At 41.6% G+C, this 22,003-nt stretch overlaps 2 protein-coding genes across 2 annotated transcripts in view; both read right to left on the bottom strand.

Moving 5' to 3' along the window:
- The window catches only part of LOC144683586 (translocator protein-like), a 91,288-nt gene that overhangs the window by 68,325 nt on the left and 960 nt on the right, over positions 1-22,003 (bottom strand). The window lies entirely within an intron of this gene.
- LOC144683585 (bcl-2 homologous antagonist/killer-like) overlaps positions 4,706-22,003 on the bottom strand; it is a 49,004-nt gene continuing 31,706 nt past the window's right edge. Inside the window, exon 6 of the mRNA XM_078546754.1 lies at positions 4,706-9,558. Within this exon, the coding sequence (XP_078402880.1) occupies positions 9,454-9,558 (105 nt within the window). The 3' untranslated portion in view covers positions 4,706-9,453. The remainder of the gene's footprint in view (positions 9,559-22,003) is intronic.

Raw genomic sequence — 22,003 nt, 5'->3', positions numbered from 1 at the left:
AGCAAGTAAGAGAAGCAAAGGAGTATGAAGAGACACTGGCACCTAACATCAAGGGGAATCCCAAAGTCTTCTACAGGCATATAAATAGTAAAACGGTGGTAAAAGGATTTATAGGGCTGATTAGGAACCAAAAGGAATTTTCACATGGAGGTAGAGGGCATAGCTGAGGTATAAAATGAATACTTTAATCCGTCTTTACCAAGGAAGAAGATGCTACTCAGGCCATGGGCAAATAGGTAATGCAGACACTAGATGGATTTAAAATTGAAAGGGTGATGGTATTGGATAGATTATTTGTACTTAAATGAGGCACCGGGACCTGATGAAGTGCATCCAAAGATGCCGAGGGAAGTGAGAGTGGAAATTGCACAGGCACTGGCCATAATTTTTCAGTCTGCCTTAGACTCAGGGGTGGTCCCAGAGAACAGAAGAATTACAAATGTTACATGCTTGTTAAAAAGGGTGTAATGATAAACCCAGCAAATACAGGCCAGAATGTTGCCTGGGCTGGAGTACCTCAGCTATAAAGAGAGACTGGATAAGCTAAGGTTGTTTTCCTTAGAGCTGAAATTGCTGAGGGGGGACTTGATAGAGGTATTCAAAATTATGAGGGGCATAGATAGGGTAAATAGGAAGGAATTTTTCCCCTTAGTGGAGGTGTCAATAACCAGGGGGCATTGATTTAAGGTAAGGGGCAGGAGGCTTAGAGGGGATTCGAGGAAAAATGTTTTCACCCAGAGGGTGGTTGGAATCTGGAAGACACTGCCTGAGGGAGGGAGTGGTAGAGGCAGGAACGCTCACAACTTTTAAGAAGTAGTTAGACGAGCACTTGAAATGCCATAGCATACAGGGCTACGAGCCAAGTGCTCAAAAATGGGATTAGAATGAACAGGTGCTTGACGGCCAGCACGGACATGATGGGCTGAAGAGCCTGTTTCTGTGCTGTATAACTCTATAATTCTATGACTATGAGCTAGAAAAATTAAATTGGCAGTAATAGCCTGGATGAGGGGTTCTTAGAATGCTTTCGAGATAGTTTCTTAGAGCAGCATGTTCTGGAACCAACCAGAGAGCAGGTTATATTAGACTTGGTATTGTGTAACATGACAGGATTAATTAATGACCTCAGAGTAAAGGCACCCCTCGGTAGAAGCGACCACAATATGATTGAATTTTACATCCAGTTTGAAAGGGAGAAGAATGGGTTTAAGACTAGTACCTTGAACTTAAATAAGGGCTACTATGTGGGCATGAAAGCTGAGCTAGCTGAAGTGAACTGGGAAACTAGGCTAGAAGATAGATCAATAAAGAAGCAGTGGCAGGCATTTAAGGGGATATTTCAGAGCATCCAGAATAAGTACATTCCTACTATCAAGAAAAATTCTAAGGGGAGGGTCCAACATCCGTGGTTTACTAAAGTTGTTAAGGAAAGCATCAGGCTTAAGGAAAAAGCATACAACTTCACAAAGATGAGTGGCAGGACAGATGATTGAACAGAATATAAAGAACTGCAGAGAATGACTAAAAGGTTAATCGGGAGAAAGAAATTAGAGTATGAGATGAAGCTAGCTAGAAATGCAAAAACAGATAGCAAGAGTTTCTATAGGTATTTAAAAAGGAAAAGAGTAAGTAAAGTGAGTGTTGGTCCTCTAGAGTGACAGTGGGAAATTAATAGTAGATAATAAGGAAATGGCGGAAGAGATGAACTAATATTTTGCTTCTGTGTTCACCACAGGGGATACAAAAATCATTCCAGCAATAGCTGCAAATCAGCAGTAAACAGGAGAAAGGAACTTGGTGAAACTGAAATCACGAGGGAAACGGTACTGAACAAATTAATGGAGCTGGTTCCATCAGATTGGAAAGTAGCAAATATAACCCCTCTATTCAAGAAGGGAGGCAGAAAACAGGAAATTATAGGCTAGTTAGCTTGACGTTTGTCGTGGGGAAGTTATTAGAATTGATCATTAAGAAGGTTATAGCTGAACACTTAGAAGAACTCAAGGCAATCAGGAAGAGTCAGCATTTTTTTGTGAAAGGAAAATCATGGTTAGCCAATTTATTGGAGTTTCTTGAAGGAGTAACATGCACAGTGGATAAAGGGGAGCCTGTAGATGTACTGCACTTGGATTTCCAGAAGGCATTTGATAAGGTGCCATATCAAAGATTATTACGGAAAATAAAAGCACATGGTGTAGGGGTTACATATTAGCATGTATAGAAGGTTGGCTGGCCGGCAGAAAGCAAAGTATGCATAAATGGGTCTTTTTCGGATTGGCAGGATGCGTTGAGTGGAGTCCCACAGGGTTCTGTACTGGGGCCTCAACTTTTTATGATTTACATCAATGACTTAGATGAGGGAAGTGAAGACATGGTAGTTAATTTGCAGATAACAGAAAGATAGGTAGGAAAGTACATTGTGAATAGGACATGATGAGGTTGCAGATGGATATTGATAGGTTCAGTGAGTGGGCAAAGATCTGGCAAATGGAGTTTAATGTGGGAAAATGTGAAGTTGTTCATTTTGGCAGGAAGAACAAAAAAGCAGAGTATTACTTAAGTGGAGAATGGCTGCATAATTCGGAGGTGCAGAGGGATCTAGGTGTTCTAGTCCATGAGTCAGAAAGTTAGTATGCAGGTACAGCAAGTGTTTAAGGCTGATGGAATGCTATCCTTTATTACGAGAGGGATTGAACATAAAAGTAAGGATGTTATGCTTCAGTTATACAGAGAATTGGTGAGGCCGCACCTCAAATACTGTGTGTAGTTTTATTCTCCTTATTTAAGGAAGGATGTAAGTGCATTGGAGGCGGTTCAAAGGAGGTTTACGAGATTGATACCTGGAATGAGTGGGTTATCTTATAAGGAAAGGTTGGACAGACTGGGCTTGTTTCCACTGGAGTTTAGAAGAACGAGGGGTGATTTGATTGAAGTATACAAGATCCTGAATGGCCTTGACAAGGTGGACATGAAAAGGATGTTTCCTCTTGTGGGTAAGAACATAAGAAATAGGAGCAAGAGTAAGCCATTCAATAAGATCATGGTCCAGAACTAGGGGGCATTGATTTAAAATTAAGGTTCGTCCTTTTAGGACAGAGATGAGGAGAAATTTTTTCTCGGGAGGGTTGTGCGACTTTGGAACTCTTGGTGGTGGAGGCAGGGTCATTGAATATTTTTAAGGCAGAGGTAGATTGATTTCCTTGCCTAACAAGAACCTAAGGTTATTGGGGTTAGATGGGAATGTGGAAATCGAAACACAAGATGATCAGCCATGATCTTATTGAATGGTGGAGCAAGCTTGAGGGGCCGAATGGTCTACTTCTGTTCCTATTTGTTATGTTCTTATGGGAAAAAATTGATAGTGATGTGAACAAATGGGAGTTAATTAAGGAAAGCCAGCTATGATTTCTTAAGGGAAAATAGTGTTTAACTAACTTGGAGTTTTTGTTTTGCACTTTAGGTAGGATATGAAGACATTGGAGAGGTGCAGAAAAGATTCATGAAAATTGTTCCAGGGATGAGGAACTTCAGTTATGAAGATAAAGTGGAGAAGTTAGAACCGTTTTTCTCAAAGAAAAGGCAGCCTAGAGGAGATTTGATCGAAGCATTCAAAATCATGAGTAATCTGGACAGAATAGATAGGAAGAAACTGTTCCTATTCGTGAAGGGATCGAGAACAAGAGGGTGCAGATTTAAAGTAATTAGTAAAGGAAGCAAAAGTAAGAGGTAACAGAAAGGGTTGATAAGGGCAATATTGTTGATGTCATGTACATGGACCTCCAAAAGACATTCGATACAGTGCGGCAAAGTTATAGTTCATGGAATAAAAGGGATAGTAGCAACATGGATACGGAATTGATTGAGTGTCAGGAAACAAAGTAGTGGTTAATGGATGTTTTTCTGTGCTGGTGGAAAGTTTGTAGTGGAGTTCTCCAGCGGTCAGTGTTGGGACCCTTGCTTTTCCTGATAAATATTAATGACAGGGCACAATTTCAGAGTTTGTTGATTATACAAAACTTGGAAGCATTCTGAACTGAGAAGGATAGTGTAGAACTTCAAAAGGACACAGACAAGTTGTTGGAATGAGCAGACAGGTGGCACATGAACTTCAATGCAGAGAAATATGAAGTGATTCATTTTGATAGAACATTGAGAGACAATATAAAATAAAAAGTACAACTCGAAAGGGGGTGTAGAAGCAGAGGGATCTGGGTGTATATGTGCATACATCTGTGGGAGACTGAGTCCAAGAAAGACAGAGAGAGCATGAATATGCTGGATAGGGCTTAGCATTATACCCAATGTCAACTAATCCAGCACAAACCATCAGACCAGAGACAGAACCTGGGCCTTCCAGTCTGTACAGTTTTGCAGCACGCCTACAGATTCTTTTTATTACTAAGACAATGCAAGGAGCAGAAGCTATCTGGCTTCCCACCCCCCAAACCCAAACAGATAAGTCAGGAGGCTATCACTTGCTAAGTGTAAAATGAGAAACTAAGCATTACCAACTTGCTTTTCAACAATAGGTAGTGTGGCTATTAAACAGAGCCATCACTGCTTCATCTTGTCAAAATATGTTTTAATTAAAAAAAATTTCCACAGAGAAAAGCAGAACTTTGCACCTAGAGCAAGATGTCAAAGGTTTGATTCCCAAACCATTCAATCTATAACTAGAGCTATATCAGAGGTCACAGTATCTACTTGCAGCACAAGCGAAAACTGGATGAAATGTCAGATCATTGCAATTTTTAAAAATTAACTATTTTTGGAGAAATCTGTATTTTCAAATCACTTGAAAAGATTCCTTGACAGGTGACTGAAGAACAATTACCTCAATTGGAGTTCTTTGAAGGAGTCACATGTGCGATAGATAACGGGTGGATATATGTATTTAGATTTCCAGAAAGCATTTGATAAAGTGCCACATCAAAGGTTATTGCAGAAAATAAAAGCTCATGGTGTAGGGTGTAATATATTAGCATGGATAGAAGATTGGCTAGCTAACAGGAAGCAGAGAGTTTGCATAAATGGGCCTTTTTCTGGTTGGCAGGATGTGCCGAGTGGTGTGCCACAGGGATCAGCGCTGGGGCCTCAACTTTTTACAATTTATATAAATGACTTGGATGAAGGGACAGAAGGAATGGTTGCTAAATTTGCTGACGACACAAAGATAGGTAGGAAAGTAAATTGTGAAGAGGACGTAAGGAGGCTACAAAGTGACAGATAGATAAGTGAGTGGGCAAAAATCTGGCGAATGGGAGTATAATGTGGGCGTAAGTGAAATTGTTCATTTTGGCAGGAAGAATAAAAAATAAGTTTATTATCTAAATGGTGAAAGATTACAGAGCTCTGAGATTCAGAGGGATCTGGGTGTCCTAGTGCATGAATCACAAAAGATTAGTATGCAGGTACAGCAGGTAATTAGGAAAGCTAATAGAATATTATCATTTATTGTGAGGGGAATTGATTACAAAAGTAGGGAGGTTATGCTTCAGTTATACAGGGCACTGGTGTGACCACATCTAGAGTACTGTGTACAGTACTGGTCTCCTTATGTAAAGAAAGATGTCAATGCATTAGCAGTTCAGAGAAAGTTTACTAATCTCAGGAATGGGCGGGTTGTCTTATGAGGAAAGGCTGGACAGGTTAGGCTTGTATCCACTGGAATTTAGAAGAGTAAGAGGCAACTTCATAGAAAACTTTAAAGATCCTGAGGGGTCTTGACAGGGTGGATGTGGAGAGGATGTTTCCTCTTGTGAGAGAATCTAGAACTAGGAATCACTATAGATAAGGGGTCGCTCATTTAAGATAGGAGATGATGAGAAACTTTTTCTGAGGGTGCAGAGCCTTTGAAACTCTCTTCCTCAAAAGGCAATGGAAGCAGAATCTTCGAATATTTTTAAGGCAGAGGTAGGTAGATTCTTAACAACGGGGTGAAAGGTTATCGGGTTATCAGGAATGTGGGGTTGAGGTTACATTCAGATCAGCCATGATCTTATTGAATGGCAGAGCAGGCTGGGGGGGCCGAGTGACCTACTGCTCCTAACTTGTATGTGTTTATATGAGGCAGATTTCATCGAATAGGATATCTGTCCGCATTGCAGCTCAAGCGGTGCTTCACAGGCTGAATTTTACACTGCTTGGGGGTGAGTGGGAGTCCAACCCAGAAGTGCATGGGCTGCAAACTTCTCCCCCGCCTTTGACAGATAATGCACATCTTGTGGCCATTAATGGCCGCCCGGTGGGAAGCTGGCCAACAACAGAGAGCAACAGCAGGCAGCCCGCCAAATCAGGAATAGAAAGGTGGGACATCTGGGCGCTAAAGGGGCAGGCCGTGATCCAAAGTTGGTCATGGCACCCATTTAAAGGCAACCCTGGCACGGAACTGTGGCAGCTGCACCAAGAATTATCATTTGATGCTGAAGTTGTCACAAGACTGTTAAACCAATTGAAATATTGCAGCACCTACAGATAGGAGCTTGGACTGAAATGTGGATGACTATTGTGCTGATAGTGAGTCATTCAGGACCCTTGCCAGAGAGGAAAGGACATTTGAACACAGCTGACCTATTCCTTTTATTAATAGCAAGTGTTTGTGAAAAGACTCAATATCAGCCCTTTAACTCTCATCTCTTCATTGATGGAGGACAGAATGAATCCTCCAGCTGGTCAGGGGTCCAGACCCAGGATGGCCCAGCAGTTTGATGACGACTCCCTGCAAGTACTCCTTCACGTTGTGAGAAATAGGTGGGAGGTCCTCATGCTGAAAGACAGAGGAGACTGCCCAGCCAGACAAAGGCAGCCTGGATGGAGGTCGCAGCAAACGGCAGCAGCCATGGTGGTCATCCCAAGTATTTGGCTACAGCACCATAAAAGGCTCAATGACCTCGAGTTGCCACAGTGAGAGTGTGAGACGATTTTGGAGCTGGGCCTATATCGAAGGGTGCAATGGTGTGAATTGGCTCGAATTTGGGATGCAGGCATGCCACTCTGCAAGTTTTATGGGGTGGGGTGGGGTGGGGTAAGGGGGGAATGGAATTGCAGCAGCTGATAGTTGGCAAGCAGCATTCATAAACGATGACCCTCAAAGTACATGTTGGCCACACATTTGAAGTTATGATTGTAGCACAGCATATTCATTGTAATGTCCCTTTTCATTTGTAGGAGAAGAGGTGCATCATGTCCAAGAAAGGGTCAGGACCACAGGTGGTCAACCCAACCTGCTATCTCACCCCAATGAAGGTGATGTTCCTGGAGCTTGAAGCCAATCGATGGAGCCAAACTACCAACCAAGAGGGTTGGAGGAAGGTCCTGGGGTGGTGAGATTCCGAGGGTGCATAGCTCTCTCCTGCAAACAGTACTTAAGGGGGTGGAGGGGTGGTGGTAATTGTCTTGGAAGCTGGGGAGGCTGTCAGGAAGATTGCATTTTTGGGTTTCGACTGTGGAGACTTGCAGATTTTGGGGAAGCCTGTCTCTCTCAATGTTGAAGTGGCTAAGCAGGGAGGGCCAAATGGATCTCTCAAAGGCAGATAAGCAGCAGCTGACACCATGCATCACGCCATTAAATTTTACTGTCCCACAACATTAGAAAAGCTGGACAGTCTACACTTTTATTCAAAGATTAAGCCATAGACTGTCCTCCTCCGATTACCCATCAAGGTCTCTTTTCAAGTAATTAAAGAAACGTTAGGGTATTAAACCTACCGTTTGAAGATGCAGGATTTGTCACAAAATTGCTAATTATAAAAAAAATTAGCACCGCTCAGTGAGTTAAGCTACAGATAACCCAACATAAACTCTTCAGCCAAATTCTAAACTCGGTAAGCAAATGAGTTCCTCATTATTAGCTGAGAACCGTGGGATCTCGGCAACTTGCTTAATAATAGTCCCATGGTGTCCAACAGGATAATTGCCAAGTAGATTTCCAAGGGCATAATTTTCATTATTTTTAAAGTCAATTGCAATAAAATTAATTCAACTTTATTTATATACTCATTTTTATTCTGCCACCAACCAGCCCTCATTCTTTTAGGTCCAGCTCATTTCTATCCCTTGGAATTTCTCCATTCCAAATTGCTTTTTCTCTCACTCCCACACCCAATAATGATAGATTTTGTTCCTCAGTGCAGATGAAACTGCTCTTAAGTTTTGCATATCAGTTTCACCTGCAATGAGTAGTTGCACAAACTATGATCATTTCAACCTGCACATTGCTATGCAGTATTCCTCCCCCCACCCCATCCCAAACTTCAGGCTGGCTTCCCCATGCACTAGTGCTTTTTATGTGATAAGCCCCCGATGTTAAAGTACCAGAAAGACAAGGACGAACCAAGTGTTAGCAATGGAAAATTATTACATTGTCAACTATTCAGAGCCCACAGGTTGTATTTCTACCATTACATGATAACAATGTCTGTAATCAGAAAGTCTCAAATGTACATAAAACAGGCTAAGGTGTTCTTTTTAATTTACTTAGAATTTAACCTGAGAGCCCCAAATTTACATACAAAACCTTTAGGGACACTTAAACTTTAGTCTCAGCAGCACAATTCATCAAATTCAGGCTGTTACTATTCCCAAATACTATGTGATTTTTAAACCAGATTACAAACAACTCACTGATTACAAATATCGCTGGACACATGCATTTCTGTGATGCCACAACCATTTATAAACACAATTCCATGATAAACAGACTCCTAGTTTTGCCATAGCTGCATTTCTAGTCATTTTTGAAATTGGAATTTAGTTTCTGCTGTGTATGCTATGGGGTAGTCTCCTCCAGTGTTACTGTTCATATACAATATGCAGCTCATTAGGATAGGAGTCATAGAAAGTGCATTACAGTGAGGAGTGTATTTTGAAGAGAACAGTATGCAAGTGCTCTTAGTGGGAGCCACAAAGACGATTTCCAAGTGTTAAGCAAGGAACAAACTGCTCTGCTAAAACAAATCTCTTTTACATACAAAGGTGAATGGAGCAATTTGCCTTCTAGTTACTAACTAGGCCACGGCTAAAATTTCCATTCATTGCATTCTACAATTTTTTTAAACATACAAGGTATTCCACTTGCTGGCCATAGCTCCATGACTCAGCATATAAATGCTGTTCCTACAGGAACAAGATTCAGAAGAGGAGATGAGAACCAGGGGTCTTCAGTTTTGCCAGTGTGGCCTTTAAAGCAAGGTATATGGATACAAAATGGAGAACTGTAGCTGAACTTAAAACTGACCTACACAAAATGGGCCAGCTGAGACTCAATATTCTTTCATATCAAATGATTACTGTTGCATTTGGCAATTTGACGGACAGCAGTTGGAATTTCTGGCTAAGTATCTCCTATTCATGATCAGTAGCAAGTTTTCACAATTATATAGATGTAAATTGTCACTAAAAGAATCTGTTTTTATAGTCCAAGGCTAGAGGCCTGCTCCAGCAGAGATCCTTGTACTAAGATTTGTAAAACTTATGGACCACGAATACACCAACCAGAACTACAGCCAGAATCCCAAGCATCCACTTGATATAAATATTATCCAACTCCAGGGCTGCTCCCTGTTGAGACAAAGAAAAAAAAATGAATGAAATAGATGAATTTTTACAGAAATAGCATTGATTCTCTTTAAACAGAGGCAGGAACCTAGAAAGTTTAAAAAAATGAATTCCCTGAATATCCTGTAAAAGACAACCTACACTTCAGGATCACCAGGTGGATATCTGAACAACTATTCAAAGCACATGGCATACACTTCATGTACAGTATGAAACCAAATACAGTAAAACATGAAAGACAAGAAAAGCCAATTCAACAGATTGGAAATCTAATTTAAAAAAAAAGACCTATTAGTACCTGGAAACAAATGTTAACTTCTTATGCAAAGACACTTCACCTGGATCCAGTCTGATAAAGAGTACCACGTTCACTTATTTTCTTTGTCACCACAACACTTGAAACAAGCAAAGCAACCCTACATCGATAGAACTATGGAAGACAACTATTAGTAGATTAACAACTTAACTAATTATCATTTAAGTTTTGAATGTCACTTGCTAACATCAGTGGCTGTGCTGCCCTGGTATCTTGGAGGCTAACAATTGGCTTGGCTGCCTCACCCGATAAGTGTGAACACGTCACCCTCAAACAGAAAACTAGTATAATTCCTTCACCCTGATTCACTCTTGGTAAACCTAGAAGAAACCACCTACTTGTCATAAGATTTATTTGCTAGGACATTATTTCCTGGAGGCACACTGTGCAACTGTATAAATGCTACAGGCTTGTTAGCATGTTGATCCCCTTGAACTAGACTCATCCTCCAGGTATTCTCTTCTACTACTCTGAGGAACATGCCTCTTTACTCTGGCCCACTTCCTTACTAGAACCAGATTTCTTTTCATTAGCAAACTTCTTATCTCTCCAATTTCTCTGTGAAGTTTTAAACAGGAGCCTGCTACTAATATGCTTGAGTCAATTCTTAGTCATTTGCCACTACTGTAGCATGCTTTAGTTTATGAACTTTATGTTCTTCCATGGGACCTTGCTTCCAAGGGGATACTAATTTTGACTTCTCCCACCAGGACCACTTCCCGACCGTTCTCAAAGTCTTGTTCAACCTTTATCAAACAATACCATTTATCAAACAGCATTTCCTGCTCTCTGGCAAATTCCACAAAGGTCCGAACCGGTTTCTTTTTTGAATTTCTGTCTCTTTGAGGGTTCCAAAGTCCCTCTACCTCAGAAAAGTGTTTTCCTCATGTCGGTCCTAAACGAGCGACCCCTTATTTTGAAACAGTGACTCCAAGTTCTAGATTTTCCCACAAGAGGAAAAATCCTTTCCACATCTACCCTGTCAAGACCCTGCAGGATCTTCTATGTTTCAATCAAGTCGCCTCTTACTCTTCCAAACTCCAGCGGATATAAGCTTAGCCTGCCCAGTCTTTCCTCATACGACAGCCCACCCATTCCTGGTATTAATCTGGCAAACCATCTCTGAACCGCTTCTAATGTATTTACATCTTTCCTCAAATAAGGAGATCAATAATGTACACATTACTGCAGATGTGGTCTCACCAATGCCCTGTATACCTGAAGCATAACCTCCCTACTCTTGTATTCAATTTCCTTTGCAATAAATTATAACATTCTATTGTGTTTCCTAATTATTTGCTGCACCTGCATACTAACCTTTTGCGATTCATGCACTAGGACACCCAGATCCCTAAGCATCCTCTCACCGTCTAGATAATATGCCTCTTTTTATTCGTTCTGCCAAAATGGACAACTTCACATTTTCCCAGTATACTCCATTTGCCAGATCTCTGCCTGCTCACCTAATCTACCTATATCCTTTTGTAGCCTCATGTCCCTTTCACAACTTACGTTCCGACCTATTTTTGTGTCATCGGCAAATTTAGCAACCATATCATTGGTCTGTTCATCCAAATCATTTATGCAAGTTGTAAAGAGTTGAGGCACCAGCACTGATCCCTGTGGCACACCACTTGTCACATCCAACCAGAAAATGGCCTATTTATGCCTACTGTTTCCCATCAGCTAGCCAATCTATCCATGCCAATATGTTAACACCCCCCCCGCCCCAACACCATGAGCTATTATTTTCTGCAATAACCTTTGATGAGGGACCTTATCAAATGCCTTCTGAAAGTCTAAGTACAGTACATCCATCGGTTCCCCTTTATCCACAGCATTGGTTACTTCTTCAAAGGACTCCAATAAATTAAACATGATTTCCCTTTCACAAAACCTTGTTGACTCTGCCTGATTACCTTGAATTTATCTAAGTGCCCTGTTATAATGTCTTTGATAATGGCTTCTAACATTTTCCCCTATGACATATTAAGCTAAATGGCCTATAGTTTCCTGCTTTCTTTCTTTAAAAGTGGGAGGGAGACAGGAGTTGCATTAGCTATTATCTAATCTAATAGAACCTTCCCCAAATCTAGGGAATTTTAGAAAATTAGAACCAACACATCAACTACTCACAAGCCACTTCTTTTAAGACCCTAGGATGAAACCCATCAGGACCCAGGGACTGAGCAAATTATTGGAACTGTGGGTTGACAAGTACCAGTACCATGGTGATTCTAATCTTGAGTTCCTCCCTCCCTTCCAATTCCTGATTTACAGCTATTTCTGGGATGTTACTTGAATCCTCCATAGTGAAGACCGATGCAAAATACCTATTCAACTCATCTGCCAACTCCTTATTTTCCATTACTAACTTCCCAGACTCACTTTCTATAGCTCCAATGTTCCCTTCGTTAACTCTTCTTTTTTAAAGGCCTGTAGAAACTCTTACTATCTGTCTTTACATTTTTAGCTAGCTTTCTCTCATACTCTAATTTTTCCCTCATTAATCTTTTAGTCATTCTTTGCTGTTTGTTTACATTTTGTCCAATCTTCTGACCTGCCACTCATCTTTGCACAGTTATACGCTTTTTCTTCAAGTTTGATACTATCTTTAACTGTTTTAGTCAGCCACGGATGGTGGATCTTCCCCTTGGAATTTCTCTCTCTCATTGGAATGTATCTATTCTGTGTATTCTGAAATATCCCCTCGAATGTTGGCCACTCATCTCTATTGATCTATCCCTTAACCTAGATTGCCAGCTCACTTTCGCTAGCTCTACTTTCATAATTGCCCTCATTTAAGTTTAAAATACTAGTCTCAGACCCACTCTTCTCTCCATCAAACTGAATGTAAATTCGATCATATTATGATCTCTGCTATCTAGGGCCACCTTCACTATGAGATCATGGGGTGTCAGCTGTGGCTCAATTCATAGCACCCTCGCCTTTGAATCAGAGGGTTGTGGGTTCATGTCCCACTCCCGGAAACCAAGAACTGTGATTGTACTCGAAAGAGTTGCAATCTGTGACTGTTGATAACTCGAAAGAGTTTCACTATGAGATCATTAATTAATCCTAGCTCGTTGCACAATGTCAGGTCTAGGTTAGCCTGCTCCCTGGTTGGTTCCACAACATACTGATCAAAGAAATTCATTATCCCAAAAACATTCTATGAATTTGTCATCTACGCTATCTTTGCCTATCTGGTTGTTCCAGTGCATATGTAGGTTAAAATCCCCCATGGTAATTGCCATACCTCTCTGACAAGCTCCCACTATTTTTTCTTTGATACGCCGTCCTACGATGTGATTACTGTTAGGGGCCTATACACCACTCCCACAAGCGACTTCTTGTCTTTATCATTCCTCATCTCTACCCAAACCACTTCTATATCCTGGTTTCCTGAACTTAAATCATCTCTCTCTCTATTGTGCTAATGTCATTTTTAGTTAGCAGAGCTACACCTCCATCTTTTTCTAACTTTCTGTCCTTTTTAAAAAGTCCTTCAATATTCAGGTACCAATCTATGGCATCTTGCAGCCATGTCTCTGTATGGATATTAAAATATACTCTGAAGAGTCATATGGACTTGAAACGTTAACTCCGTTTCTTTCTGCAGATGCTGCCAGACCTGCTGAGTTTTTCCAGCATTTTCTGTCTTTATTTTAGATCATACCTATTTTTCTCTATTTGCACTATCAGTTCATCTGTTTTGATTCGAATGCTATGTGTATTCAGATACAGAGCCTTAAGTTTTGTCCTTTTATTATTGCTGTAACCCCTAGCCTTATCTGTTGGTTCACTCAGATTTGTACTCTGTCCCTTCCTGTCATAGTCTGTTTATCATTTCCCATATTAATATCTTCCTCTCTTACCTTGTCTCTACTCTTTGATATACCACATCTTCCCACATTTGATCCTTTGCCCCCATTATTTGGTTTAAAACCCTTTCTACTTCTCTAGTTATGTGACTTGCAAGAACACTCGTCCCAGCATGGTTCCTGTGTGGACCATCCCAATGGTACAGGCCCCACTTTCCCCAAGTACTGGTGCCAGTGCCCCACAAACCTGAACCCACTTCTCCTACACCAGTCTTTAAGCCACGCATTCATCTCTCGAAATCTTATTTGCCCTATGCCAACTTACACGTGGCTCAGGTAATAATCCAGAGGTTATTACCTTTGAGGTTTGCTTCTTAATTTGGCTCTTAGCTTCTCATACTGGCTATGCAGAACCTCTTTCCTTGTCCTGCCTGTCGTCGGTACCTACATGGACTACGATAACTGGATCCTCCCCGCCCCACTGCAAGTTCCTCTCCAGCCCTGAGCAGATGTCCAGAACCCTGGCACTGGGCACACAATACAGCCTTCTGGACTCTAACTCTTGGCTTCAGAGAACAATGTCCATCCCCTTCACAACACTCTCACCGATTCCTGTTTGCTCCCTGCTTGAACGGCTTCTTGTACTATGGTGCCATGGACAGCCTGCGCATCCACCTTGTAGGCCTCACTTTTGTCCACAAAGGTTTTGATCACCTCAAACCTGTTTTAGGATGAGGCTCCTCTACCCGTCTGCTCGGTCCCTTTACCTGCCTCACCCACAGTCACATCCTCCTGTCCCGCACGGCTGAACACAATAGACGACCCTAATCTAAGACATGTGACTGTCTTCAGGAACAAAGTGTCCAGGTATTTCTCCCCCTCCCAAATGTTGCGTAATGTTTAGTTCAGCTTCCAGATCAATAATCCTGATCTGGAATTCCTCTAGCTGCTTACACTTTCTGCAGATGTGTTTGTCCTGGACCGCCTTGGTATCCAAAATACCCACATTCCACAGCTGCAACATAACACTTTCCTGCCATTGCTACTTATGTTATTTAGTTAATTTAATTACTTTCTTAATTAACTTAGAATAATTCTTATGTATACTACAATTTACTGTGCTTATTAAATGCTGGTACCACCGACAACTAAAAGTTATACATTTCTTAATTACACAGGTATGTGTTTTAAGTAATATTTTAATTTTTTTTTATTTGTTCATGGGATGTGGGCGTCGTTGGCTAGGCTAGCATTTATTGCCCATCCCTAATTACCCTTGTTTAAAGGGCATTTAAAAGTTAACCACATTGCTGTAGGACTGGAGTCACATGTAGGCCAGACTAGTTAAGGACGGCAAATTCGCTTCCCTAAAGGACATTAGTGAACCAGATGAGTTTTTACAACAATCAGCAATGGTTTCATGGTATTCAGACTTTTAATTCTAGATTTTTGTTGGATTCAAATTTCACCATCTGCCATGGTGAGATTCGAACCCAGGTCCTGTCATGAACAGATGTTAATGTATATACCGTTATTGGAAATTATTTTACATTGGGCTTGTAGTATGGTCTGTGTCTGTGGGTGCGGGTGTGGGTGAGAGTGTGTGTGTTTTAATTGGATTAAAGCCAGCTAGTCTGGGTGCTTTGATGTATAGTAGTTTTGAGATGTAAACAGTAAGGTGAAGGGTGCATTTGCATTTTGTTGAATAAACTATTCAAAGACAGGGGGTGAATTCTTGCATCTAGCTAGGAGACACCAAGCAATATGTTTATATTACTAATAAAATTGGTACTATGAAAGGACCTGGTGATCCCTTTGAATGCAAATTCTTATTGTAAGGCTAGGTATATACAAAAGAATTTTCTATGTGGAACTTAGAAACATGTAATATCTAAGCAGCTTGTAAACCCTACCACTGTGTCTGCGAAGGAACAAATTGAAAGGGACCTCGTTTTGAATTTGTAAGATAAAATGTGCTTTTCCTGCTGTCTGTTAAAGTCTATGGGTTATTGTGGCCCGGTGAAGGTGACCTGGGAGTGATTACAGAATCACAGAATCTCTCAATGCAAAAGAAGCCCTTCGGCCCATCGAGTCTGCACCGACACATGAGAAACACCTGGCCTACCTACCTAATCCCATTTACCAGCACTTGGTCCATAGCCCTGAATGTTATGATGTGCCAAGTGCTCATCCAGGTACATTTTAAAGGATATGAGGCAACCCGCCTCCACCATCCTCCCAGGCGGTGCATTTTAGACTGTCACCACCCTTTGGGTAAAAAAGTTTTTCCTCACGTCCCCCCTAAACCTCCTGCCCCTCACCTTGAACTTATGCCCCCTTGTGACTGACCCTTCAACTAAGGGGAACAGCTGCTCCCTATCAACCCTGTCCATGCCCCTCATAATCTTGTAGACCTCGATCAGGTCGCCCCCTCATTCTTCTCTGCTCCAACGAAAACAACCCAAGTCTATCCAACCTCTCTTCATAACTTAAATGTTTCATCCCAGGCAACATCCTGGTGAATCTCCTCTGCGCCCCCTCCAGTGTAATCACATCCTTCCTATAATATGGCGACCAGAACTACACACAGTACTCCAGCTGTGGCCTCACCAAGGTTCAATGCAACTCCAACATGACCTCCCTACTTTTGTAATCTATGCCTCTATTGATAAAGGCAAGTGTCCCATTTGCCTTTTTCACCACCCCACTAACATGCCCCTCCACCTTCAGAGATCTATGGACACACACGCCAAGGTCCCTTTGTTCCTCAGAACTTCTTAGTGTCATATCATTCATTGAATACTTCCTTGTCAAATTACTCCTTCCAAAGTGTATCACCTCTCACTTTTCAGGGTTAAATTCCATCTGCCACTTATCTGCCCATTTGACCATCCCATCCATATCTTCCTGTAGCCCAAGACACTCAGCCTCACTATTAACCACCCGGCCAATCTTTGTGTCATCCGCAAACTTACTAATCCTCCCCCGCACATCTATGTCGTTTATATAAATGACGAATAATAGGGGACCCAGCACAGATCCCTGTGGTACGCCACTGGACACTGGCTTCCAGTCACTAAAGCATCCTTCTGTCATCACCCTCTGTCTCCTACAACTAAGCCAATTTTGAATCCAGCTCATCAAATTACCCATGCAAATGCACATGTATCCCATGTGCATTTGCCTTCTTTATAAGTCTCCCATGTGGGACCTTGTCAAAGGCTTTGCTGAAATCCATATAAACTACATCAACTGCACTACCCTCATCTACACAGCTGGTCACCTCCTCAAAAAATTCAATCAAATTTGTTAGGCATGACCTCCCTCTGACAAAGCCATGCCGACTATCCCTGATCAAACCTTGCCTCTCCAAGTGGAGACAGATTCTCACCTTCAGAATTTTCTCCAATAGTTTCCCTACCACTGACGAGACTCACTGGTCTGTAGTTCCCTGGCTTATCTCTACAACCCTTCTTAAATAGCGGAACCACATTAGCTGTTCTCCAGTCCTCTGGCACCTCCCCTGTGGCCAGAGAGGAATTCAAAATTTGGGTCAGAGCCCCTGCGATCTCCTCCCTTGCCTCCCTCAGCAGTATGGGACACAAATCATCTGGACCTGGAGATTTGTCCACTACTAAGCCTGCCAACACCTCCAATACCTTGTCACTCCCTATATCAATTTGCTCAAGAACCTCGCAGTCTCTCTCCCAGAGTTCGATACCTTCACCCTCATTCTCTTGGGTGAAGACGGATGTGAAGTATTCATTCAACACTCTACCGATGTCCTCTGGCTCCACCCATAGATTGTCCCCTTGGTCCCTTATGGGCCCTACTCTTTCCCTGGTTATCCTCTTCCCATTGATATACTCATAGAATATCTTGGGATTTTCCCTACTTTTAGCAGGCAGAGCTTTCTCATATCCCCTCTTTGCTCTCCTAATTGCCTTCTTAAGCTCTACCCTGCACTTTCTGTACTCCACTAATGCCTCCGCTGATTTGCTTCCCTTGCACCTGCCAAAAGCCTCTTTTCCTTCTCATCATATCCTGAATATCTCTGGTCATCCATGGTTCTCTGGCCTTGTTACTCCTTCCTATCATCTTAGAGGGAACATGTTGAACCTGTACCCTCCCCATTTCCTTTTTGAATGTCCCCCACTGTTCCTCTGTAGATTTCCCCACAAGTAGCTGTTCCCAGTCTACCTTGGTCAGGTCCTGCCTTATTTTACTAAAATCCGCTCTCCCCCATTCCAAAACATTTTTTTCAACTTGTCTATTTCTTTGTCCATAACAAGCTTAAAAATTGTACCATGTTGTAGTCACTATCACTAAAATGCTCCCCCACCACCACCTCAGCCACCTGTCCAACTTCATTCCCCATATTGACCTAAAATGTTCTCCTGTACACATTTCAAGAAATCCACTCCATCCAAGGCCTTAACACGATGTCTATCTCAATTAATGTTGGGAAAGTTGAAATTATCTAATATAATTACCCTATTGTTATTGTTTTTACACACCTCCACAAATTGTGCACATATTTGCTCCTCAATTTCCCACTGACTATCTGAGGGTCTATAATAAACACCTAACAACGTGGCTGCCCCTTTTTTATTCTTAAGCTCTACCCACAAAGCTTCATTCGATGCCCCCTCCAAGATAACATCTCTCCTTACTGCAGTAACTGACTCCTTAACTAATAATGCAATGTCTCCTCCTCTTTTACCCCCTCCACTGTCTCGCCTGAAGATTCTATATCCCGGAATGTTGAGCTGTCAATCCAGCCCCTCCCTCAACCACATCTCAGTGATGACTACTATATCACAATTCCACATGTCAATCCTCACCCTTAACTCATCCGTTTACCTGTAATACTCCTGGCATTAAAGTAGAGGCCATCCAGCCTTGCCTTAGTCCCTTTAAACTTAATGCAGCTGTACTCCCCCTGACTTGATTGTTTTACTGTATTATGATGTGTCCCTATTCTGCTAACATTGTGTCCCCTCCCCCTGCCAAATTAGTTTAAACTCCTCCCGACAGCACTAGCAAACCTGCCCACAAGGATGTTCATCCCGCTCTGGTTCAGATGTAGACCGTCCCGCTTGTACAGGTCCCACCTTCCCCAGAATTGGTCCCAGTAACCCAGGAATCTAAAACCCTCCCTCCTGCACCAACTCTTAAGCTATGTATTCATCTGCGCTATTCTCCTATTTCTGAGCTCGCTAGCATGTGGTACTGGGAGTAATCCAGAGATTACAACCCGAGAGGTCCTGCTTTTTAGTCTACTGCCTAACTCCCTGCATTCTTGATGCAAGACCTCATCCCTCTTTCTACCTGTGTCATTAGTACCAACATGTACCGTGACCTCTGCCTTATCAACCTCCCCCTTCAGGATGCCCTGCAGCCAGTCAGTTCCCCTGACTATAGAATCCCCTATTACTATTGCTCTTCCTCCCCTCAGACAGGCTGCTTGTGGTGCCAGAAGCTTGGTTCTGTCTGCACTCCCTGGAGGAACCAGCGCCCTCATCTGCCTCCAAAATGGAATACCGATTTACGAGTGGGACCCCAGGGGACTCCTGAACTACCTGCCTGTTTCTCTTGGTCTGCTTGGTCACCCATTCCCTTCCTTCCTCAAGTCCCTTCATCTGCGGTGTGACCACCTCTCTAATTAATTTGGGGCTTTGTTTAATAGTTATTATGGTAGTAATTTGTAGACATGTGTATCTGTTTAATACCTTGTAAAATTAATAAATGCTCAATTTAATTTATATAAAAACCTTTGGAGGATTGGTGGTTTCATTTCTGAATTCAGAGTTGCATCTCAAACATATCAATTGAAAATATAGATTATAACAGCTGTTTAAAAGTTCCCTCTGGGATTTTAAATAACTCAGCCTTTACCAACTGCTGTGTCATAACAGGTCCCCAAAGCATTACCCCGTGTCTCTGAATGACTAGTCCAGTGACAATACCACTATGCCACTACCTCCCCCTATTTATTTATTTAAATGTTTTTGCTCTTTTTATTTATAGATCTACCTTAATTCTGGTGCTCTAAGCTGGCTACACACTATCCCTTACACCAAGCACTTACCAGTCAAATAATAGTTAATAGTTAAACTTAATAGTTTCCTGTGATGTCACAGTAGTTTTTTTACTCAATTTTTTCAAGCTGAGTGTGTGCTGTTTTATGAGCTCCCTCTCTCTGTCTGAACTCCATGTTGCTTTATGGGCTTTTGCTCTCTCCGAACTCTGCACTGCTTTATGGCTCCAAAGCTTTCCCTACAAACACACTTTGGAAGAGCATAATCCAATCTTCTTTCAGTCAGCTGGGTTTTGTGGCAACTTATGACACAGGTTACATTTCTACTCCTTCGTCACTAAATTTAGGTAACCAAGTGAATGCTGCTTGCCTAATTAAAAGTATGAAGAGTTGCCTCTGGGTCATCCTCACCTTTTCCTTCCAATGCCACACGGAGTTTTCTCCTCAATCCAATTCTAATTTCTCCCTTTCTAAGTGTGCTTTTTTCTGTCTTTTTCCTTACTCCTTTCCCTGAACTCAAGATTTTTAAAAAAAAATTTATTTTCAGTCTTTCCAGTTTGAATCGTCTTACTTTTCTGTTTTGCTAATGCAATTTTGGCCAGCTTCACTTGATCAGGGACGTCCTTTTCTTTCTTAAGCTTCAAGTAATGAGCCAATTTTCCAACAATCTCTGCTTTCCTAGCTCCTGATTCTAAGTCAACCCCAATTCCTCTAGTCCAGTCTTCAAATTATCCTTTGGTGCCCTGGAACAGCTAACCGGAGGCAAATCCATTCTATCCAAAAAGGCCTGAGCATTAAAGTACTCATGTTGATTCCCCAGTGAGCAAAAGTAAATGTGAAATCTCGTTTGTTTAAATTCTGGAAAATTCCAGTAACCCATTACACAGCCTAATGGTTTGAGATCCAGGGCAATCTCCAAACCTTTGTCACAATCCCCATTAACAGGAAAGAACCAAACTTTCCAAATTATTTCAATGGAAGGAGCTGTTGGGCAAGATTTCACTTCTTAGAACTTTTACTGTAACAATCAAACCAAAATCAACTTAAAGTAAATGCAAATTAACAGGCAAATTATATTCAGTAGAAATGAAAAATTACACTTTAAATAAATAGCCAATACAACAAAGGTAAATCTCTCAGGTTTCTCAGCTAGCCCTCAACGCATGGCACCACATGCTGCCCCAAACTCCTTCTCAGTTCTCCGCCAGGAGTTCAACTAACACTCCTCATGCAGGATTCGATCACCAATAGCCTCCAAAAACATCTTTACTCCAACCACTGGCCCTCTATCCAGCTCTACCTGTCCCACCCCCCTCAACCAGCTTGTATTTCACTCATTTCTATATTTCCTTAGTTCTGCTGAAGAGTCATACAGACTCGAAACGGTAACTGTATTCCTCTCCGCAGATGCTGTCAGACCTGCTGAGTTTTTCAAGCTATTTTTGTTTTTGTTTCATCAAGGGCGCATTGTTGCGAAACCTCCCTTACTTGGGTCACAACAGTCCTGATGGCACAGCTTTCCCAGAGTACTGTTCATCTGGCCACTCAATAATAGCCTAGCACACTTTATGATCAACTCTGATAAAAACCACCCAGTTCTCCAGCATGCCTGGACAGCTCTCAGATTTTTTTTTTCCCCGTTTCAGTCCTTACAGCTGACTGCACAGCCACACACCTGTTCTGACCACAGGCTGACATCAGATCTCTCAATTAGTTTCTATTTCCCTAGCAACCGACCGGGGGTTCATTTCTCAGAAGTCTGATATAACAGTCAGGAATTGCAATTAAGAAACACCTCCCAGAAACCTAGCCTTTTGTTTCTCTTTCAGTTAAGGGCAGTTTAATGTAGTAATACAATTTCTAGTGTTCTCAGTAGTATTCCTTCAGCATTAAGGAAGACTGAGAACTAAATATGCAAGCATACTTAACATTGAATTAATCTTAAAAGAAAGGAATTTGGACAAACCACCAATTTTCTAAAAATGCTCAGTGTTCAACATTAAACAGATCCTTTACCCTTTACTTTAATCTCAAACATGGCAGAAGATTATGACTTTATTACTTTGGAAAAATAAAATAGTGTTTAGATGTCCAAAAATAGCACATGTATTTTTTATTTTAAAAAAATCATTATTATTTTCTCAATAGCCAGGGGAATAGACTATAAAAGTAGGAAGTATTGATACAGCTGGATAGGGTCTTAATAAGACTGCATCTGGAATAGTGTGTATAGGTTTGGTCTCCTTACTTAAGGACATAAATGCATGA

The sequence above is a fragment of the Cetorhinus maximus genome, chromosome 8 (assembly GCF_964194155.1).
Source record: "Cetorhinus maximus chromosome 8, sCetMax3.hap1.1, whole genome shotgun sequence".
In the NCBI taxonomy this organism is placed as follows: Eukaryota; Metazoa; Chordata; class Chondrichthyes; order Lamniformes; family Cetorhinidae; genus Cetorhinus; species Cetorhinus maximus.
The sequence above is the reverse complement of the archived record's forward strand: the minus strand, read 5'-3'. Positions and strand labels throughout refer to the sequence as shown.